We start from the raw sequence: 24,017 nt of genomic DNA, 5'->3' as shown, positions 1-24,017 counted from the left end.
TGAATAACTGCATTGGAATAAGTAGCTGCAATCAAAGGCTCAAGTGTGTAACCACATAGGGTGCATTAAAATTTGAAATAAGTAGTAACTGTCTACTGCTCACAAACACAGGGCAATTTTATGTCAGGCATTACTGAACAAATCAAGTTCCAGTAGTTGCTGAAGTCCCGCTTTGTGAACAGAAAAAAGATAGTTCCATACCATTGTTACTTGAGTCTCATTTCTAGTGTTATACCCCACTGGTGTTCTAGCTTTGTTTCAACCGTTCCATTTTTCTGTGTTTTTAAAATTGAATTGATTTTATTTTGTTTGGATGGTTAGTATTTTAAATTCTATACTGCTTGTTGCACTTGGTGACGCTCCGCTGATGGAAGGCATCTGTCAGCAGAACAGGGAGGAAGGGAATTTTCTGGGGGTTGGGGGACCTTCCGAGGCAGATTTCGGATGGAGTGGTGGTCTTTGGGAGGGGAAGGGAGCACCTAACTTTCTATTCCTCCCTGTTCCACTGATGCGTGCCTTTTGTCAGCAGAATGACACCAACTAGATTCTACCACATACATAAATATGTCATAACACCATACCATGCATGCTTGAGATTATAAAATGTTTTAAAAGCCCATTAAAAAATATTTGTGATATAGCATTTTCTACAAAGTATAGCATTTTCTACAAAGAACATACACTTAAAATGAATGGGAAGAAACTATCTTAGAAAATATGTTTTATAAAACTACTGCGACTCTGAATTCTGTTTTGCACTTACAGAAGCCTAATAAGCTTTTTGTTTCATATTTAAAGCCTTTAGCATTTCACTGCTACAGTGCTGAACCATTCTTTGGACAAGAGGTACTGTGCACCTGAGAAAAGCAATTTGCTTTCTCTGTTCAGTTCAAGTCTGTATCTAATTAAATCCACTCACTTTCCAAATCCCATAACCCCTTTATTGCAAAAGCAAGGAAAGGTAAGTAGAGTGAGAATGTCTTCTGTGTATCAGGCGAAAACTGGTTTGAAAAGCGAGGCTGGGTTAATGAACACTATCCTCCAGACTGTAACCAGATGGAAACCTATTATTCACTTGAGTGTAATTAAGGATGCACATCCTAATCGGAACTCTTGGGTTTACAAACTCAAGTTACCCTTAATAACAACTATCAACGATGTCCTTTTCTCAAGTGTTTTCAACTTTGGAGGTTAGCTGAGTACCTGTGCTAAGAGGAGGTTTGCTGCTTTTCACCCTTGATTTCAGTGTGCCTGCTGGTTTTTTAATTCACCTAGGGACTGCAGAGTTTGCAAATGTTTACACCATTACCCAATTAACTAACAATATGGCTCCTACATCTGTCAACAAACAAAGCTGTTGTTGCTTTGTTTTAGCTGCTTGGCATTTTCTGTTCATATGGGTCGCCATTGTACTTAATTATCACGCCAGATCCCGTCTGCAGCATTTACTTTGTTATTTGTAGTATGTAAATATGTTGCTTTAGCATGGAAAACAGAAGCTTTATTATCACTCCTCTGACCAAAAGATAGGCTTTAGATGGCAAGCAAAAAACCTGAAAGCAGCAACAACTGAAAGGAGAATTAGAAACAAGTTATCTCTGGGCATATTCAGGCAGTACTTTCCTCCTGAAATTGTATCCAGGATGATAGCAAGAACCGTCTTCATGAACATGGTCTTCTTCCCTCCCATGCCCTCTTCACCACTTTCTGATACCTGATACCGTGTGTGTGTGTGTGTGTGTGTGTGTGTACTTCTGATCTGACGCCCTGCAAAGTTATTTTTACATTCTTTTAGTTCAAATAGCAGTTCTCTGTTGGCAAACAAGTAAATCAAACACCATAATTTATCCCACACTTCTACGTCCTGAAAATTACCATAAGTTCAATACTACCACATTTCTCCTGAAGGCTCAAATATTTACATCAAAAGCCATTTCCTAATATTAGGGACATCCCTAAAATGGCTTGTATTTCCGCCTACAGTTCAACCTCAGTTAGCAGTGAGCCGCTGGGATTCATTATTAGCCAATTAGATATGACCACCTGCGGCATGTCCAAAGACCTCATCTTGGTAGAGTCAATCTTGGGAGAATCATCCTTAAAATTTAAATTTCTCTTATTAGTCCCTGGCTTTCCTAGGGCACTTGAAGGGTTGTCACGTATGGTCTTTTCCTCTTGACTGTGGATTTGGCTGTAACCTTCACAATCTCCCTTTTCATCCAAGAAACTTTGTTGTATGGGCATTATATTCAGCTCAGTGACCAGGAATGAAGGGGCTTGTAGTGCAACAACAGCTGGGGACCCCAGTTTGAGAAACATTGAGGCTGATGGTTAAATAGTATTTATATATAAAGATGAATTACTCAAATAGTAGACATGTAAATGTATTCAATAACTTAAGGGTACAATATACTATCAACTAAAGTAACTAAAATTCTCCCGGTTCTTATCATTCCATTGTATCATATATTGTAAGAAGGGGACATGGGTGGCGCTGTGGTCTAAACCATGACAGAGTGAGCTCCCGTTGCTCGGTCTCAGCTTCTGCCAACCTAGCAGTTCGAAAGCATACCAGTGCGAGAAGATAAATAGGTACCATTGTGTCAGAAAGGTGAATGGCATTTCTGTGTGCTCTGGCTTCCGTCACGGTGTTAGGTTGTGCCAGAAGCTGTTTAGTCATGCTGGTCACATGACCCGGAAAGCTCTCTGTGGTCAAAAGCCCTTGGCCTGAAGCGAGATGAGCGCTGCACCCCATAGTCACTTTTGACTGGACTTACTGCCCAAGGGTTATTTACCTTTACCTTACCTATATTGTAAGATGCTGGCAAACATTTGCATTGAGGGGGAAAATCAATAGAAAGAAAGTAAGTTCTGAATCATACTGGAATTGCTAGGAGAATAGTAGCTGATGTACTTTGTGGTCCACCAGCAAAATATGGCTCCCTATGTTAAAGCTCTGTTCCAATTTGAAGCACCATACCTCTGGGTAAAGCTATTTAGGCTACAATGGCTGAAACAGTAATACCATTAGAAGCCAATAGAAAGTCTCCAGTCACTTTCAGTGGACTGTGGACAGGATCCACAGTGTTTTCTTGGGTTGGGGTATTATTTAGGTTTTTTATATATATATTTAATTTTTGTATCTTTATTTAGGCTCTTATGATTTATATGGAAATTGTTCAATTTGGTTGTGTACTTTTGATGTTTTCTTTATTGTTTATTACTGCTTTTGTTATGTTTGTATGTTTTAAGTCACCAAGAGCATGGTTTGAACTTTGGGAAGGCAGCATACAAATAAATGATTGACTGAATGACTGATTGATTTTCTAGGGCTTCTATCAGTATAGTGGATTTGTATTCAAATACATTTCTTAATACAGCTCATCCTCTCCAAACCCCTATTTACATATTCACCTTAGCTGACCCTGCACGTAACACCAAATGCTCACACCCTGTACAACAGCAATTTACTGCTTCCTACATACAGCTCCTTATGCACACTGATCCAGGAATAAAATGTAAAGTGAAATAATGGCAAGCAGCCTAGTCAGGTCATTTAAAGTAATGATAGGAATATACAACTATTGTAAGTCAAACATGAGTAACAAGGATCATACTCATTACTTTCCTTCACGCCCTAGAACAGGATTCTGTTCTCAAGCAGGCAAACTTCCTTTGCCATTTACACATGCTTGAATTACTCTGGTGAATCTAGTGGACAAAGAATCCTTTAACTTTCTTTCCTAATCCCCCTTATCAAGGTGTAAGTGCTGTGAAAATCACTTAAATGCACACCTGGTGGAGGACAAAATCTTTTTCAAAATCTGTATTATCTCAGTATGACACAAACGAGAACAGTCAATTCATTCTGTCTGATAAAATAATAATCTCTACGTATACTAGGATTCTGTAATTAAGAGCTTCAAACAAGGGTCCAAATAAACACACACTTTGAAGAGGTGCAATTTGATCTGATTTAGCAACACTCATCTGCCAATGGTTTTTATTGGCACTGTGAAATGTCCAAGAATAATGGGAAAAGAAATATATAATGTGTACTTTAATAAAAATGGATTATTTTTTTAACAATGCTGGTCATAATACAACACTTTAAAACAACTGGGTTATTCAAATTGAATGTGTGTGTGAATTTTAAGACTAGGAATCACGTAAGTCTATGACCAATCCACTATATTTCTTCTAATTAAATAAAAATAAATATTATAGTACTTCAATACAATTACATCTTGAGGAAATTTGATTAAGACAGCCCTTCCTTTAGAGAAAATATTTACGGTTAGAAAAATCATTACTGTAGCCTGCCCTGGGACCTTCGGGTGAAGGGCAGGTAATAACAATAAAAATGGTTTGCATCGATTTGATGTTATATAAAATAGTCTCCAAAGGTTTGTATTGTTTTATATAAGGAAATGTTCTAAAATGTTTTTACACTTTTTTGTTTTATGGTTGTCAACTGTTTTGTTTTATGCAGTAGTTGTATATTTTATTATACAGTAAAGGGGGCACAAGAAATCAAATAAATAAACAGATTCTTTACAATACCCTCTCCCTCAACCTGGACTCACAAGTCCCACCAGCCCTAGCCAGCATAGGCAATGGTCATGGAGATGCTAGCTGTAGTCATGGAGGGCACCAGGTTGGGGAAGTCTAGTTTACAGCAGTGCTACCAGAAAGGAGCTTTTGAAGGAGACAGCTCCAACTGATTCAAAGTCACGTTTTAAAAATACTGTTTAGGAAAGAAGGAGTTGCACGAGTTCAGTTATACATATTTTCAGCATGTTCTTTAAAAATTGTTTTTGATGGTTTGTTATTTGTCACCTTGGGCTTCTTTGGGGAAGAAGGGTGTGGGATAAAAATCTATTAAAAAGCAGTCCACTAAGACCTGTCAGTCTTGCAGATGTGTGCAAATGGTTTTTTTCTGGCCAAAAATTATAAGCATGGGTCATAGAAAAGGATTTATGAGGAATAAACAAGTTTCAGGGAAAATTATAGCACATTTGTTCTATTCCTTATTTTACAGGGTCTAATTGGACACGTCCTGAAATCAATATGCTAAATGGCATCCAGGCAGATTTTTGCTGAATTGGCAAAATGTCCAGGAAAACCCAGATGTATGGTAAGTAGAGCTATTTTTAAAAAATAATAATAATCAGGGAAAATAAAAGGAAAGCCCCAAAATGATTTTTTTTTGGGGGGGGGGAGAGAGATGTTCCCCCCGAAAGCTCAGCAACTTTGTCTGGATTTTCACCTTTGGGAATATGGCAACCCTAATATAAGGAGTGAGGTATGGTGCAGAGGAATCTCACCAAACACATGATGGTCAATAGAGGAGTAAAGCCGGCTGCCTATTCACACCTATCCTACATAAATGACACCTAAACACATGACATAGTGCATAGACTAGAAACCTAGGATGCATGCTCCCCTGCAACACATGGGAGAAACATTTGAATCAATGTATGCAAATAGCTTGGTACTACTGTCTTTTACTCACCTAGGCTTGAAGAAATTTCTTAAAAGGTTTATAATTTTTAATTTAGGATGTTTTAATGCTCTGATGGAATTTCTATTGTGTATTTTAATTTTGGATGGATTTTATAGTTGCAAACTACTTAAAGGCCATTTTGGCACATGTAGAAATCTAGAAGAACAGAAGGTTTCCCTTCTCTTTTGGGCTCTTCTAGAACGCCTATAGATTATGCCTTCTGGATAGTAGATACCTGTCTCCCAATGGATTTGCATCTGGAATTTGAAACAGGTGGAGAATGTAGTGAAATGTCCTTTATGTGATGGTCCAAGGGAAAATTCCTTTAAACATTTTGTCTAGTTTGACAACCTATTCAGACATTTTGTCTAGTTTAACAAACTATTCAGATGAAGAGATTGTTTGGTTTCTGTTACAAGATATTTACCCATTTGCGACAAACAGAACAACACTGTAAGCATTAGCAACAAGACAAAATGGGAAGAACCAAAGTAGCCTCATATGAGATTTAAGAGGTTTTTCCCCAGTTTCTTGAAAACTGGGACTTTTCATAGTATTTGGAGGAAATATTTAGTAGAATTATACAGTGTTTCAACTTTTATTATCCATCTATTTTATTGTTCATCTTTATTGTTTTATCACCCTGAGCTCCTTTGGGAGGAAGCTTGGGATATTAATTTAACCAAAAGAATATGTTTATGTGTTGGAAACTTTACACTGGCACTTCATTTTTACAGTTGTCAAGGACAACAGCTGGCACAATGATTTTGCTGAGGAATGTTGATAATGATGACGACAACTGTGAATTTTGAGTGCTTCTAAAATGGAATCTAGTGTAACATTTTCCTCTGTGGGTTGTTAAAGGTCAGTGCACTATGCACTCACTTTATAGGCTTCTGAATTATTTCAGTTTAACAGTTAACATATATGCATTGTAAGATGCTAAGAAAATATTTTATTCCCTCAATTTTCTGAGCACGAGAATCTCTGAAGCCATAAGTGAAAGTACCTGTGCTGAACTATGAAAAAAGCTATATATGAATGTTTTCAAACCAAACAGAGTTTGAGACACAGAGGACTAAATATAGATTGTATGCTAAGAAGGGATTGGCCTTTAATTTGAATGCACATTTCTAGTTATCAATATAGGGAGGTGTTTCTAAAACATTAGGATGGTGAACAGAAGATGTGCAGATGCTACAATATGACTGACTGATATACAGATTAAATCAATAACATGTATACAAAAATGCAGTGGCAATTTACAGATTCTTAAAGAGTTCTGGCAGTGCAAACCCCATCGGAATGAACAGGGCTAGAGCTGAAGGATCACTTTGAGGATCAGAGCCTTATTAAGATGCATTTACTTGTCCAATTACCAAAACAGCAGGAGATCATTAAATTTTCTAGTTAGCAGACACAGCAATGTTAATATCTTAATGTTGCCAAGGCTATTTCTTGGCATTTTGCTACTACACTTTCTTTCTTCTAGCAAAAATTCATAAAATAAAAGCTAAGCATGAGGAAAAAATAACACATACGCACACACCCCAAGATTGTTTAACAGGTGACCCAAAGAGGCAACTTCCCCCGGCACCGTCTGAGAATGATCAGACAACACACTAATCAAATAAAGTTTGAAACCAGTTGAGAGAAAGGACCATAGTGAAAATTGGGGGTGGGTGGAAGAGAGAAGAGACTGGTGGTGCATTTGAACAGAATACTTTCATCTTGTAGACAGCTGTATGTAGTGTTCAACATGTTTAGTTGGTCATTTTCTGAGAAACGAACTGTCAAATTAAGATGCCTACTGAGTATTTGGCACTCAGCTTAGACTATTCAATATTTCTTTTCAGCTCTAGAAGCAATTTATAAAAAGGTGGCAGGTTGCAATCATATACTCACTCATTGGGACTTATTTCTGTGTAGACATATATTATGAAAAGTGTCAATACAGAAGAGGGAGATTTGTCTTTATCATGCTACTAAAAGTATGTCTGGGATCATTGGCAGTGGGTTCAAGACAGAATAAAGGAAAACTTTTTTCCATAAATGTATCGAAATTACTAATGCAAGTTGTTATTCTGGCTGCTAACATAGATGGATTTTTTAAAAAGAATTATCAACAAAATTATGGAAGCTAGATCTCTGATAATTAGTCATGAAAGCATAAACAAAAACAAATTGTGCATGGTCAACAGCAGTAAGCATTCGAATATCAAATATTAGAGACAAATAACAGCATAGTCCTTCCTTCCATAGGTATCCTGATGGCTACTGTGGATAGTAGACTAATTCAGAAATACACAATTCCTGTATTCAGAAATACCGTATTTTTCGCCCTATGGGACGCTCCGGCCCATAGGACGCACCTATTTTTTTTTGGGGGGGGGGGAATCAAGGGAAAAAATTTGATTTCCCCCCAGGTTTGCGCAGCCATCCCCAAACTAGAAGAGGGAGACGGAGCACTTCGTCTCCCTCTTCTGCCTTCAGGGACAGTCTCCCAAGCCTCTGTGGGGCAGCGCACTGCGCTGCCCTGCAGAGGCTTTGCACAACCATCCCAAGCTAGAAGAGGGAGACGGAGCGCTCTGTCTCCCTCTTCTGCCTTCAGGGACAGCTTGGCCTGCTATCCCGCGAGCTTGTGGGGCTGGAGGGGGGAGAAGCAGGCTTGCTTCTCCCACCCCCAGCCTCCAGATCGGGTCGGGGAATAGCGGGATGGCGGCGCTTCGCCATCCCCCTATCCCCCAAGCTTGTGGGGCTGGCGGAGGGGGGAGAAGCTGGCTTGCTTCTCCCACCCGCAGCCTCCAGTTCAGGTCGGGGAATAGCGGGATGGCAGCGCTTCGCCATCCCCCTATCCCCCGAGCTTGTGGGGCTGGCGGAGGGGGGAGAAGCAGGCTTGCTTCTCCCCCCCCCAGCCTCCAGATCACGTCGGGGAATAGCGGGATGGCGGCGCTTCGCCATCCCGCTATTTCCCGAGCTTGTGGGGCTGGCGGGGGGGAGAAGCAGGCTTGCTTCTCCCCCCCCCCAGCCTCCAGATCACGTCAGGGAATAGCGGGATGGCGGCGCTTCGCCATCCCGCTATTCCCCGAGCTTGTGGGGCTGGCGGGGGGGGAGAAGCTGGCTTGCTTCTCCCACCCCCAGCCTCCAGATCGGGTCGGGGAATAGCGGGATGGCGGCGCTTCGCCATCCCCCTATCCCCCGAGCTTGTGGGGCTGGCGGGGGGGGAGAAGCTGGCTTGCTTCTCCCACCCCCAGCCTCCAGATCACGTCAGGGAATAGCGGGATGGCGGCGCTTCGCCATCCCGCTATTCCCCGAGCTTGTGGGGCTGGCGGGGGGGAGAAGCAGGCTTGCTTCTTCCCCCCCCCCAGCCTCCCGATCAGGTCGGGGAATAGCGGGGTGGCGGCGCTGCGCCTCCCCGCTGTCCCCAGCTTTTGGGTGCAGGCTGCTGCCCGCAAGCCTTGCGAGCCCACGGGACATCCCGCCGGGCTTGCAAGACTTGGGATAGCTTCCTGAAGCCTGGAGAGTGAGAGGGGTCGGTGCGCACGGACCCCTCTCGCTCTCCAGGCTTCAGCGAAAGCCTGCATTCGCCCCATAAGACGCACCCAGATTTCCACTTCATTTTTGGAGGGGAAAAAGTGCGTCCTATAGGGCGAAAAATACGGTATGATACACATTGCAATATAGCTTCTTGCTTGCAACATCAAGCTCCCCTCTCTAATGCATAAACTGTACAAAACAACACCAACACCTGCTTCTTACCAAAAACAAAACCAAGGAAAAGGAAGAAGGGTGAAGGCGGAAGTGTTTTTAATATTTAACCTGTATTTTATAGTCATGCCATTGCTAGACACAATCTGGCTCTAAACCAGCCTAAATCCTTCTCTTGAGTGGATGAACTATATTATTTCAGTCAGATTAAATTTATTTTAACTACTCCTTTGTAAGGGAGGAAAGAGAGATAGTTACCCCCCCTTCTTGTTTATTTAAACTGCTGTTGGAATTGACTAATTAAAGGGATTTTTAAAAGCATAATACTCTAAACAGAGCAAACTGGTTCTGAATTATTAAGCAACATTTTAGATGCATTTGAATAACCTTAAGTGACTTAACTGCCACCTGATCCTAAGCTACAGCTCAGATAAATAAATGTGAAATACTGTAGACGTCCTAGCTTACTAAGGCTTCCAGATACAGTAAATAAAGAGCTTAGGTCCCCAGTACACAGTCTGTAAAAGACATACTCTCTGATAAATGGAATTCACTGGTGTACATTTAAAGAGGAAATGCAGGGCAGGGGGAAAAACAGGGTTTAATTTTTATTACAAAGGAAAATTGCAGGTGCAGACTGTCAAGACATGCCAGAGCTCTTGGGAGATGTGAAGGAGCCTTGTCTGTGTTTCAAATGCCATACAAAAACCCAGTGGTCAACCCCACCTCTCTTGAGTGAGTGGTCACCTTGGCAATAAAAGGATGTCATTTCTCACAGGTAAAAGAAACAGTCAAACATTATCTTTATTAGAACCAACTAAAAGGTCACAAAAAGTGATCAAGCTTTCAAGTTTTCGATGGCTTGCTCACTTCTCTAAGATCTTTTAGTTGGTCCTCATAAAGATACTACTGCACTGTTTCTTTTGGATTATTTTTTTTTAATGGGTGAACATGGCTTTCTACAATTTCCTTCTGCTTTGGAGATTTCCTTCATCATATATGTCTAATTACATGGAATTGCTGTTCTTCCACTCACTGAAGATCTTTTGACTGACTGATTGATGTTTTTGTAAATGGAAGAGGAGGGAAGGCAATTTTGGTTGGCCTGCCATTCTCCCTGCAGCCTCCCACATCACCTTTCACCTTGTCATAGTAGAGGGAAAGTCAGGGACTGAGCCCTCTAAGTGAGGAAGGTCTGCAGGGTGCTTCTACTCTTCACAAAACCAGGAACTTTGAAACAGATTGTGCAAGACTTTATACTCAAGGTGGTGTACATGGTTCTCCCCTTCCTAAATTAATCCTCACAACCACCCTGTCGAGTAGGTTAAGCTGAGGCAGTGACTGGTCCAAGGTCACCCAGTAAGCTAAATGGCAAAGTGGGGATTGGAACGCTGATCTCCTGGGTCCTAGTTCAACACCCTAACCATTACACCACACTGGTGCTACTCAACACGGAGAGGGTTGAGGACTGAGGGGAGAGCAACAGGTGCAAGCACACTGTAAGAAGCCTTGCATGCATGCTCCTACCCCCATCCCCACTTTGAGAATACTCATATATAGGTGAATGTTGGAACATGCATCTAGGTGCACTTCTAAGTACGTCTGAGCATTTGAACACATACTTTAAATAAGCGCATAGAGCTGTTAGATACCATCTGAAATGAGGACCAGGCAACGTTAAGACTTCTGTGGAAACAAGCACTGAACTCTCCTCTCTTTTCTCTTTCAGATGCTGGCACCAACTTTGAACCATAACAAATGGTAATGGCAAAGGATGTACAAGTATTCCACAGCATTCTAATGCTCTTTAATCTTGTTATACAGTTGCAAACAACTCCAAGTTGTTAATGATTTCAAAATGCAGTTATAAGCATTTATTGTATATTTTTTTTTGAGTCAGAGAGTAAGGAGGAATTGGCTCAACCCTCTACACCAATGCAGGTAATACCTATCATAGTGTCTTTCCCATTTTAGGTGCTTCAGGATGTCACTGATATTTTAAAAACTACAAGTTATCTCTAGAATAAGTTAATCTTTGTATTTACTGTAGAAGTTTGTATTTACTGTAGGGTTATGATACTGACTTTGCCAGTCAAGGATATATGTTAAAGTGACTGGAATGTACAAGAAGGAATTACAGTGGTGCCTCGCAAGACGAAATTAATTCGTTCCGCAAGTTTTTTCTTCCTGCGAGTTTTTCGTCTTGCGATGCACGGTTTCCCATAGGAATGCATTGAAAATCAATTAATGCGTTCCTAGGGAAACCGCCTTCAGACCAGGTCCGGGGACAGTCTGTCCCCCGACCTCTTCTGAAGGCTGAGGGGGGGGGGAACAAGGGCTTTTATTCCCACCCCCAGCCTTCAGAAAGCTGTTCTGAAGGCTGGGGTTGGGAAGAAAAGCCCTTCTTCCCACCTCCCGCCCCGCAAGCTCCGGGGACAGGAGGGCTTTGCTGCCGACCTCCAGCATTTTAAAAGCCCCTGCTGTCCCAAGGGGATTTTAAAATGCTGGCAGGCGGGAGCAGAGAAGCAGCCCCCTGCGACCCTCCCCCGGCTGGAGAGGTGACGTGCGCCTATGGCAGGAGCCTCCATAGGCGCACGTCACCTCTCCAGCTGGGAGAGCGCTGGGGGGGGGGCTAAAGCAGCACCCTGCGACCCTCCCCCGGCTGGAGAGGTGACGTGTGCCTATGGCAGGAGCCTCCATAGGCGCGCCTACAGCTGGGAGAGCACGCGGGGGGCTAAAGCAGCCCCCTGCGACCCTCCCCCGGCTGGAGAGGTGACGTGCGCCTATGGCAGGAGCCTCCATAGGCGCGGGTCACCTCTCCAGCTGGGAGAGCGCTGGGGGGGGGCTAAAGCAGCACCCTGCGACCCTCCCCCGGCTGGAGAGGTGACGTGTGCCTATGGCAGGAGCCTCCATAGGCGCGCCTACAGCTGGGAGAGCACGCGGGGGGCTAAAGCAGCCCCCTGCGACCCTCCCCCGGCTGGAGAGGTGACGCGCGCCTATGGAGGCTCCTGCCCCGCTCGGGATGGCAGTCCCGGCAAGGCAGACAGCTCTGCGCCGCCATCCCGAGCGGGGCGGGACTTAGCGCCCCGCTCGGGATGGTGGCGCAGATCTGCCTGCAGTCCCAGGACGGCAGACAGCTTTGCGCGGCCATCTGGAGCGGGGCGGGCTTCTCCCCCGGCTCCCGATGGCCGTGCAGAGCCCGCGCTGATCCCGGCACGGCAGACAGCTCTGCGCCCATCCCGAGCGGGGCGGGACTTCTCTGCTGTCCCGGGGAGATTTTAAAATGCTGGGGGTCGGCTGCGAACGCTTCGCTCCCGCCCGCCAGCATTTTAAGATCGCCCAGGGCAGCGGAGAAGTCTCCGCTGTCCCGGGAAGGCAGGCGGGGGGAGCAAAGACTTTTGCCCCCCGCCGGCCTTCAGAAGGTCCAGGACCTCTTCTGAAGGCCGGCTGTGGGCGAAAGTCTTTGCTCCCGACCGCCAGCAATTTAAAACAGGTCCCCGGAGATTTCCCTATGGGCTTTCGTCTTGCGAAGCAAGCCCATAGGGAAATTCGTCTTGCGAAGTGCCTCCGAAACAGAAAACCCTTTCGTCTTGCGGGTTTTCCGTCTTGCGAGGCATTCGTCTTGCGGGGTACCACTGTAATGAATTCATATTTACTAGAGACGTGAACCTATTTCAATATTTATTGGGATACCTAGACTGGTGGCTTTTACTCTTATTTTGCTACTGACAAACCATTTTGTCAAAGCAGTGTGCTGTATTCTGAGCCACTTCAAAGTTTCCATAATTTGAGATGTCAAGAAGAGCAATATTACATCTCATTTTGGGTGTGCTGAATATGTACAATTCTTAATCAATGTGATTTGAAATCTATTGCTAAGGGCAACTGGACCAATGCTGAACTAATCCAGTCTACTACTGAGGCAACTGGACTAATGCCAATTTTGTTGCACTAGTCAACAATCAAACTATCATAGCATGCTAAGACTATTTAATCCAACCAAGTAAAAAGCAGGGGCAGGCTTCTTCATACTTGCCCCCTCTATTTGAAGTGGTGGCAAAGGGAGTGATTCTGTGATGTCATTATATAACCAAATCTCATTGGCTAAACAGTACAGTAATGCCATCACTCTGAGAACATATTCTCTGAATGGCTGGGTGTTTGTATGTGTATGTGAATGAGTGACAGAGTGAGTGAGTGAGTGACAGAGATTCTGTGAATATTCCCCCTGCTCAAAGCTTCTCTTTTGCATAGAAAATATCAAAGCCATACAAATTACTGAACACTTGTACTACCTTAAGCTACTACTATCCTATTTGCCCTGTTGCTGCAGATCCCTCTGCTTATGCCCCAGTAACTGCAGCATATTGCACTGACGGTGTAAGTTAAATCAACTCACACACTATCTGGGGCAAAGCTAAAGTTGTTGCCTAAGGACATTATATTCTGTATTTTTTCAGGGTAGATCATGAGCAGATACTTTCAGAATCGGTTAAATAAATACTCGATCATAACATTACACAGTCAGAATTAAACTAAGAGTACAAACGGGACTTAAGAATCTTGCAGGTTATAACTTTGAATAAAAGGTTACACCATTTGATGGCATTCTTCCTTCCACAGTGCCACAGAGATCTAACTCAATGGAATACTATTCTTAAAATTAAAAAAAGCAAATGCTACTTTCTGAAGGCAATTGCTTTTGTGTGAAGTGGTAACACTGTTCTTAAAGCGTAAGAAAACTGTTAGAGAAGAAGATCTTTAGGTATTTAGAGAAACATCACGCTTTAGGTGTAAAATCTTTGCTTCAGCTTTTTTCAAGGAAGGAAGAAGATCTGTAACATGGCAGCCATCTCTGAATGGTTTTTTCCACTTTGGTTCCACTGAAAATGAGATTACATGCTTGGATGGGGATAAACCTAATTAGCGGATAATGGGATTCCTTCACAGACATTTTAAACTATCTACAAGAGTTGACTCATCTGCATTATTACACGTTTCTTTGCTGTTTTGAGGGGGGAAATCCTCTAAAACAAAGGCAACAAGCACAAATCTTTCTTTTTGTAGGAATTGTCTCTCATTTTGATCTGCAAATTCCCAAGACATAATAAACGGGTCAGAGAAATTAAAACAGAGTTGTATCATTATTTTTGTACTTCAGTATTATTAAGAATTAACACCATCTGCGCACTTTTCAATGTACAAAGAACTTTACGATTCTTATTCTTATCCTGTCGGGATTTCGGTCTAAATATAGTGATACTGTTAGAAGTGCAAAGTTAAGAAGAGGCTTGAGCAGACTAGGCCAGAAAGACCCTTGAATAAACTGGATGGGGATGGACTCAAATTTAAAAAAAACACTTCCATAGAAGTTAAGCTCAAGTTCACTTTTTCAGACTTCAGCGGTTTGCTTGAGTACTAAAAAGCACTGGCTTTGTACGTAAGGTTAATAACTGTAGCTATATGTTTGTTTAAAATATATTACCTTTGATCTTGAGAGAAGAGGGGAGGAGCACTCCCTCCCATGTTGTTCTGGAGGGCCTCGCACTGTTGTGCACTGCCCTGAGCCATAGCTGTCAACTTTCCCCCCCTTTTAAGGGAAATCCTATTCAGAATAAGGGAATTCCCCTTTTTAAAAAAGGGAAACTTTGACAGCTATGCCTGAAGCCTGATATGATGAAGGGCAACATAATCAGGTTTTAAATAATAATTAGAAACCCTGTCGCTTCCTCTAGACCGTCAGGATAAAGCAAATAAATAAATAAATAAATAAATAAATAAATAAACAAACAACAGCACTGATTAGAAATTAGTTGCTCAAGGCTGTTCTACAGCAAGCAGGTGCTTCATAACATTTAAGAAATGGTTAACATTTACAATTCCTTAATCATACAGCATCTTATGTGATTAGTCCTGGAGTGTACTCAGCTCCATATAAAAGCCTATTATAGTCAAATGGCCTAGTATTTTGCAGGAAGAACTCAGAGTGTAAAGGATGAGTTAACTTTATAATTAAAAGGAACTACCTGATGCTACATTACAACTGCTGATCACTATCATCCAGACTGTGAAAAAAGAGTATTCAATACTTAATTAGACAGCTGTTCCGTAGGATTACAAATTCTCATATTAAAAAAAAACAGCACAGAAGCACCTTAAGTAGTAATAGGAGAACCTTTTTGAGGAACATGCTGTGGAAGGACTTTGAAGGAGAAACATTTAAAGCTCTTGCTAGGGCATTGATAAACAGCAGTGTGAAAAGCTAGGGAAACTTTGGAAAGTCTCTTAGCTGGAATGGGGGTTAAATGATGGGAACACAGAGGATTCCAAACCCAACCATTACAAATTCTAATGTCTGCAATAATTTCTGCTCATTTAGAAAATTTGTATTTTGTTTTATTATTCTGAAGAGTTTGTTCTGACTTCAGAATGGGTTTGAGGTTTCCCCACAAATTTAACAATTTCTGTCTCATGGTGGGTGCTGATGTATTATTAGGCAAATTATTCCGATTGCATAAGTTTGATTACCAACCCTTTTGCTTTCTAATTGTAGAATAAAAAAAAGGCCCAATGCCACAATAGCTGCCAGCGTCCCACATCCTTAGAAGCATTTAGAAACAGAGTTTCCCAGAAAGTTGTGCCCCCCGAATGTTCTTCAGCCACAATGAGAAACAAAATGGAAAAAAAATGCATGTTACTTAGTACAAAATTATAAATCCCCCACAAAGGTTGATTACAGATGCTACAAGTATATGCTAATCCAAAAGTAACGAATGGTTTTTCAGAGTATCTCACTGTAAAAATGGCAGCATAATTCATATTCTTAATGAGAAAACGGTGAGGACAAAATAGAACAGTAACTGACTTCAGTATAGGAATAAGAAAGCAGCTAAAGCCTTTTATCCTGATAGCAGATTCACAAATACTACATAGTAGGCGGCATAACTAGCAAGAACTTGAGCATTGCTAGTTGCAAATAGTGGGCTTGCTTAACAATGGTCAGCTTGAAGTTGGCTTGTTTAGCAACTGACCAATATTCATTTTAAACCAGGATCCCTGGCTGGCACACAACACCAGACTCAGATTAATTGAAATGAGAAGACGTATTCCTATGGACGCATAGAACAAGAAGGGGGTGCGGAAAAGCATGAAAGCTATGGTTTAGTGTTATGTGTGAAGCAGCCCAGTGACTTCAGGCAGGCTTATTGCATTTAGGCCATGAACTCATTAGAGAAGAATGCTTATTGCTGCTTCTACAAAAGCAAATATGCAAGCAAGGTAATTCAGTTTGGGCCAAGCTACGTGAAAACAACAACACAATATGGGACTCTGTTAAAGATGTCACACTCTAACCAACAGAGATATGTTTTCACACAACAACAAATGTTATCCACTCTCAAGCCAAGTCAAAATGGTCACAAATGAGCGGAGTTAAACTGACTTCAGTTTGAAGGAGAATACGGACATTTTAACTATGTGTACACACAAAATACTCAAGAGTAATCACAGCATAACATAATGTTAGAAGTGGAGGCAGTCAGTTTTAGTTTTGAGATCCATTTTCAAATACACATTTCTATTTAATTACTCCTATGCTAGGGGAGCATTCACATGAGCAGGGGGTGGCAGCTTTTCAGTACTAGAACAAACAAAATTTATCCATGCTGTACTATTACGTGCAGATCATTATGCTGCAGACTTATTAGAACACACAACTGATGTATGTGCTTGAGGTATGCGGAACAACCCATACATTGTAACATCATAAATAAGCAGAATAGGAATGCCAAAGGAAGTTACTTACGTCTCTCCTGGGAAAAGTCCCTAGTAGCTTGAATTCTTCCCAAGGATATCCCTTGGAAGCCACAAAATCAAAGACGACCTGCAGCTTGCTATTGGCAAGGAAACGTCGTTCAAAGAATTCTCCACTAGGTGTTCGGATACGCAGCTTACTCACTGATTCCGGGCTCTCATCTTTTGGCTCTGGAGGCAAGGCCTGCTCTAGAGATAGCCTAATAGCCTGAAGAAAGAAGAAGGACACATAGGTTTTTAGCAACTTTCCCTTTTCTTTCTGTAACTTAGTTACTGAGACTGCCACTGCATTGTATCTGATTAATTTTAACTCAATGTCCCATCAATGGCTGCTAATGGTTGGAAAAGAGAGAGGAAGGAACTTCCAAGTGCTTGAAGATGAATCTATTTCAGGCCTAACACATTTTGGAATAAGACTTTGGCGGGGGCAAGCTTTGAATAGTAATTTTAATTAAATGCATAAACCAGTGTAGATTCTTCCTGTTGCAAATTGTCCCAGATGCATTGTCCCAGAAATCAATCTCTTTCAAGCACCTGATTTTGTGGTTGTTTTTCTGCTATGGTCAAAAAGGCCTTCTCTCCAAGATGTTTGACTACGTTCTATTACATTCTGTGAAGCAACTTGTCTTAGGAAACAACTTGTCTTACTACATGTTGCAACATTTTCCCAACATCTAGGAGTGTCTCCACCCCCATCGCTCAGCGAGGTCCTCTTCCGAGGGTCTTCTGCTGGTTCCCTCACTGCGAGAAGCGAAGTTACAGGGAACCAGGCAGAGGGCCTTTTTGGTGGTGGCGCCCTCCCTGTGGAACACCCTCTCTTCAGTTGTCAAGGAGATAAAGAATTACACAACTTTTAGAAGTCATCTGAAGGCAGCCCTGTATCGGGAGGTTTTTAACGCTTGATGTTTTTAGTATGTTTTTAGATATGCTGTAAGCTGTCCAGAGTGGCTGGGGAAACACAACCAGATGGATGGGGTAAAAATAATAAAATTATTATTATTATCACATCTCTCCTGCACATGTTTGGGGTCAAAATAATGGGATGCACAACTCCTGTGTCCTTTGAGATACTGGACTCACCTCTATTCTGACAATGAGCTGAACCATGTTGATCCTAGGAACCATAAACTAATCCTGGGAAGCAGACAGTCTTTCCTTAGTTTTATCACTGAGATTCCATCCTGAGTGAACAAGGCAGCACAGACCCTACAACTCAAGAGAAGTAGCCCATCCAAGCTGCCTGTCAACTTCTCCTGACTTAGAAGGATGATAAAGGATTTATAGTTCAGGCTGTAACTTTGGGCCACTGCACCTGGCTCTTTACTGCTAGCTCTTGGTACCTGGCTCTTACTCTGCCAAGAGTCAAGTGCTGTCCTGTCCTTATTAAGGTATGACAGTGCTGGAGGTCCTGTTTCCTTTGGCCTGTCCTCCATAAACTTGGCTAGAGTGAAGTAGCAGGAGGAAAATGCTTTTCTCTTATTTATTTCTAATTTTAAGCATGCAAAAGCCCCATTTTTGGAAAGCAAATTCTTCTCCAAGTATTCAGGTTGACATCTTGTGTCAGAAGAACTTCCTTTCCACACTGCAGTTCTATGATGCATATTTCAATATCACATCCATCTTTATTCATTTCTTAATAACAGCTCAGAAAACAACTAATTAAAATAAATCCTCCTCTTATAACACATTATTAAACCTATAGTTTACTGCATAGTGGTGATAGGTAATTTAATTGTTGGGCAGAAAGGGCTTAGGGAATTTTGATTGAGGGAATAATTGTCAAGTGCCAAATTGCTTTTTAAAGCATAAAATCAAAACCATTAAATATTTAGACTAATTAATTAATTAATTAAAATCCTGTAACCGTCTCACAGGCAAAATGCTTGACCAGATAACACAAATACACAAGACAAGATAATGCAAAAAACACCTGAACTCTTTACAAAAAACCTGCAATAAAATTATCTGAACAATGATTTGAGTAATCCTATATACACACTTACTCTGGGAGCAAGTCCCATTGAACTCAGTGGGGCTAATTTCTGAGCAGACATGTACAAGATAACACCGTTAATTTAACTGATCTGAATCTGCTTTTCAGGTATACACTAATAGTGCAATCATATATATGGTTATTCAAAAGTTAGCCTCAGTGAGTTCAGTGGGACTTGCTATTTATATAATGCCATTGAAATGAAGCTACTTTGAATATATGCACTACATTAAACAAACCTTTTATAAATAAATTTGATTTAAAATACTATTGCTGCCTGTTAGTTCTTTAAAATGTATGAACTGAGTAATAAAATTCCAATGATTTTAGTCAGCCTTCGGCATGCTCAAGCTTCTTTAGATTCTGCCCAATGGGTTTAGGACTGGGGTGGAGAGAAAGTTGAAAAGATACCGTATATGAGCGACTGAGATATCAATCATAACGAGAATCAGAGACCAACAGGACCAAGCATGAATCCAAGCACTTATGCTTGTGCAAGGCAGCCCTCTCAAATTCTCCCCAATTCCAGCTTCTTACTGCAGCCCCCCTTGTAGCCTCTTCCATTCATTTCATAGGGTCACTGAACTATCAGGAGCATTATTTGGGGTGCATAGGAAGCTTTCATGGGGAGGAAGGGCCCAAAACACCTTTCTTCAAGAACTGAATTCTGCTTGTGTTTCTGTGGAACCAACCCTTAAAATGTATTTTGGTCTAGTGGTCTTTTTTTAAAAAAGGGTATTTTTTATTATCTTTGTCCATGTTTTCTACTCAAGCACCTGCTTTTTATCCTTGTGTGTTGACATTTTCCATTGCTGTACAACAGATGCAACATTATTTACTAAACCCAAGCCATTATATCAGAGGAAAACAAACAACAGTAGCTCATTAGAGTTGTTTTCATTGTGCAAACAATACTCCACCCCCCCTCAAAGTAACCAGTCTCCAGTACTAAAGCATAAAAATAGCTATTTACAATGGATATTCTACACCACCTGACTAACTTAAAGGACAATGATGCTTAGAGTAAAGTTAACAACTCATGGATCTGCATTTTATTGATTAAAAATATATATTCAGTATGTGAATAGGGTGGATGATTTTCAAATAGACAGGCTAAGCCAAACGTCTGTCAGGTAAGCAAACACTATTGCACAACAAGAGATTGTAGGTAATCCATGCACTTGGACATGGGGAGTGTTAGTAAACAGCATGGCTAACAATGCTTTTGTATTGCTATACAAATATATCTTATTTTCTTTTCATTATAGCAATCTGCATTAAATCGAGGAGGCCAGTTGCAGGTTGAAATGAGGACTGGTTCTGCAGCTCTGAGTAAGAAAACAGTTTATAAAAGGCCATTGTATCCAAAAGAAAGGTTATGTAGCACAATAACAGTGCACCTATATGGGCAGTATTTATTTTAGAGAGCGACAGAAGCCATTTTGTGCAAGCAGAGTTTTTTAAATAGAATATACACGGATGGATTTATATTTTTACTTTGACACTGCCATTGTGATTATGTGTGCAAATTAACATAGGGGTGCCACTAACTATATGTTCACGGTAAAATGTCTCACCTCACGTTCTTCTTCCTGTTCTTTCTTAATCTGCTCCAAACGAAACTGCTCTGCAATTTCTCTCTCTTGTGCTTCTCTCTGCAGAGATGAAATAAACAAGTCATTTATCATTAAGGTACACTCTCATATTCCAATGGTCCTCATTTTCCTACAAATTATGCCATGCAAAATATGGGTTGTCCAAACTGTGAATGTTCCACAGTTTTCATGGTTTCTCTCAGAGGGAGGCTGTTTTTGGATTACTAGAAAAAGGAGAAATGCATCACAAGAAGGAAGGGCAAACGAAGTCTCTAATTTGCATAAAATCTGCATATATTGATGAGTGTGTGTCTAGATACAAATTTAGAAATAACACCACCCATGGCCGCCACACTTTCTCAACTAGAGAGTAAGCTTAATATCATAATGTAATTCCTGGTCTCAAAAGAGTTCATAAAAATATCTTAATTCATCACTAAATCACATTCTCTAGTATAGAACTGTACACACCTTTGCTCTATCGGCTTCAAGAGAGATTCTGTAAGCTTCATCTTGTTCCCTTTTCACATTCTCTCGGGCCTCACGTTCATCCTGGTATGGGAAAAGAAGGCCAAGAATCAGATTAGGATCCCAAAATTATGTATTATATTCATTCATTCATATCCCATCTTTTCTCCATGGAACTCAAGGTGGGATACTTAGTTCTCCTCCCCACACCCCTGCGATGTTAGACGAAGAGACAATGACTGATCTCCCAGATACAACACTCTAACCGCTACACCACATGGGCTCCTCTATTAGGTGGCAATAATGTTTGGATTAATATCCTAAGTGATTGCTTCTTCCACTGCAGAATGAAGAACTAGAAGAAAGCATCCAGCTCAACAATAAAAACAAACAAATAAAAAAACAAACCAAGAAATCATAATCTAAGTCATTATTATTTTTAAGCTAGGTCACTATGCCATTCAGGTTAGTCACATTATATGAAGTCTGATCCTATGCATGTTTATGCAGAAGTGTGTTCTACTAAATTCAAGGGATCTTACTCCCAAAGTAAGTATGCATTGGACAGTAGCCTATTAGAAAATCTGTATATTCAGCTTGGGCTCATTTTGTAGGGATCTGAAAAACTATTCAAATTGCAACAGTCTCTTACCAATTTAAATCAACTCTAAAGCAATTGAAGACATTAGTAGTAGAAACAGAAACAGAACTCTGGGGTAACACAACCAATTGATTTATTTCCATGATGTGTCTACTCTAAATTCCAAATATGGACAAAAATGACAAATAAAGGAATGAGAGGCAAGTTCAGTTTCTGAGGCCAGAAAATAGGCTCTATCTGATCTAAGCAAGTGTTATCATGCTGCTCGATTCCATCAGATTTGCTCATGGTAAAAATCTCACTGATTCACATATTTAGGATTAGGAAAGGAACTTTCTTCTCAATCAAAGTGCTTTTGTTGTTGCTTTCCCTAGTACCAACTCTCTTGCTTCAATCACCTGGAGTACATCTGCTCTCTGCCAAGTTTGCACTGCACCACTTGAGTGAAAGGAGCTAGAGAGTGAATGGCCTTGTCTTTGAGCATGAGACATGAGCATGATGACACATGATCCAAATAGCTTAACAACTGATGACCAGTTTTTGTTGCTGCTTTGTATTTGTCAAACACCCCAGCGTTTAAACAGGATTTCTTTAGGCAGGAATAAAGGTACTAAATGTATTTCACACTAAGGACTACTCCTGCCTTGATAAGACTCTAAATCATCACTTAAAATCAGTGGGTTATCAAAAATTATTTGGCTAGGGTTGGCAAATATGTATTTGTGACATAAATAAAGCCAGCAATGTTTCACTTTTGTAACAATATAATTATACAGCTAATGACGATGATTCCACAGCTTTAAATAAATTGTATTTGAAATCCAGCTGAATAATTTGAAGATTTAGGCTGCCCTTCATTCTTATAGATAAAAGGGCTGTAGACAATAGGCATAAATAAAATTAAACATTGTTGTATCAATACAGTATCATACATAAAATAAGGCAACCATTTTCATAAAAGAATTAGAGACAATGAAACTCATTCAGAGAAGACTAAATGGTTTTCAAGACTAGCTTCCAAATTCCTTGGCAAACAGTTATATTTTGACATGGCACACAGACTATTATAAGGTCAGCACACGTTAGTGTCCTTTGGGGAAGTATTTCGAAGATGGGAGACCACCACAGAGAAGGCTCTCCTCCAAGTTTCTTAAGACACAGAGTATGTGGGTCCCAAGGCATATATGGCTTTAACAGTAAGCACTAGCACCAAAAAGTGGGCTTCAGGTGAAAAGGCAGTCAACATAATCAGTGTAATGTAATTCCATCTGCCTGCACCACCTAGCAGCTTCGTTCTGTACCAGTTGAAGCTTCTGAGTAGCTTTCAAGGATAGTACCATGCACAAGCTTAAGTGGCTAAGCATCATCCCTCACCATTGTCTACACGGACTGAGGCTGAAGGGAGCTGGGGTCCCAGGAACGCCTGGAAGGCCACAGGTTAGCCACCACTGCATTAGAGTAAACCAAATCAAAAGTTACCAGAGCATGGTTCCTTGTGGCAAGGCTATTCCTGTTCTCAGCTGGCAAACCAGTATAACACTGTATTTTTCCAGACAGGCAGTTTCAGGCATTTCCCTTAGGTTTAGTTCTTCTTCTTCTTGGCATTATTTAAACGGGCTATGCAAGGGATGTCAGGAATGTAACAATACATTATGCATGACTGCCTCTCTGGGACAAAGGTGTGAAATGGCACAGCTAAACCTCCATTTCAAAGGGAACAGTTTCCTAAATAGATGTACCTTCTAAATCAAGTTCATGGTTAGACAATGGAAAATTGTTTATCTAAGTAAGAGATTTAACTATGTAAAATATTTGCATAGTTTTTTTTAAAAAAATACTATGTTTTAATTAAGATTAATGTTGCATTGCAAAGTAAGCAATCCGCAGTACAGGACTTCATCAGTGTGAGATTACAGAGAATATTATGATACCCTTTCATACTTGCAAAAATAAATATTTGCATACCGCCAGCAACAGCCCTGCTCCCAAGGTTTCTTGGCCCCTTGGAGCATCAGCAAAGGACATGTCTCTCTTGCAGTGCTTCCCCCTGCAATTATGTTGTGCCTTTGCAATGCCACCTTTACTGAGAAAACCATGCATCTGCCCTCCTCCCCTTCTTCCTCATCTGTGAGAGTTCCTCTTACAACCTGCCGAGTTAGATCTTCGTTTTATTTATTTATGGGACTTAAAACCCAGCTTTTGACAGCTTAAATGAAGCATCATATGAACTCTGCACAGCAGCAGGCTCTCTTCACAACAAAGTGTATGAGCAAATTTCTTTACTCTTGCTACCTACTTGATCAGATGTGCAACAGCACTGAGTGAGTGCTTACC

At 41.1% G+C, this 24,017-nt stretch overlaps 1 protein-coding gene and 1 long non-coding RNA gene across 5 annotated transcripts in view; one reads left to right on the top strand and one right to left on the bottom strand.

The window, feature by feature from the left end:
* The window catches only part of FAF1 (Fas associated factor 1), a 169,589-nt gene that overhangs the window by 3,993 nt on the left and 141,579 nt on the right, over positions 1-24,017 (bottom strand). The window contains exons 16-18 of the mRNA XM_082226741.1: positions 21,086-21,166; positions 20,597-20,674; positions 17,019-17,234 (exon numbers count right to left, since the gene is read on the bottom strand). Of these exons, the coding sequence (XP_082082867.1) occupies positions 17,019-17,234; positions 20,597-20,674; positions 21,086-21,166 (375 nt within the window). The remainder of the gene's footprint in view (positions 1-17,018; positions 17,235-20,596; positions 20,675-21,085; positions 21,167-24,017) is intronic.
* Positions 1-24,017, top strand: part of LOC309534566 — a 46,953-nt gene that overhangs the window by 21,135 nt on the left and 1,801 nt on the right. The window contains exons 2-5 of one of the 4 annotated variants that reach the window (XR_014220775.1): positions 5,042-5,137; positions 10,944-11,155; positions 20,288-20,351; positions 20,681-20,702. This is a non-coding gene — a long non-coding RNA (uncharacterized lncRNA). Of the gene's footprint in view, positions 1-5,041; positions 5,138-10,943; positions 11,156-14,025; positions 16,111-20,287; positions 20,352-20,680; positions 20,703-24,017 lie in introns of those variants that run through there. The other 3 variants (XR_014220773.1, XR_014220774.1, XR_014220776.1) reach the window with 3 other exon arrangements.

Source organism: Podarcis vaucheri (assembly GCF_965113315.1).
Source record: "Podarcis vaucheri genome assembly, chromosome: 6".
Taxonomy (NCBI): domain Eukaryota; kingdom Metazoa; phylum Chordata; class Lepidosauria; order Squamata; family Lacertidae; genus Podarcis; species Podarcis vaucheri.
The sequence above is the reverse complement of the archived record's forward strand: the minus strand, read 5'-3'. Positions and strand labels throughout refer to the sequence as shown.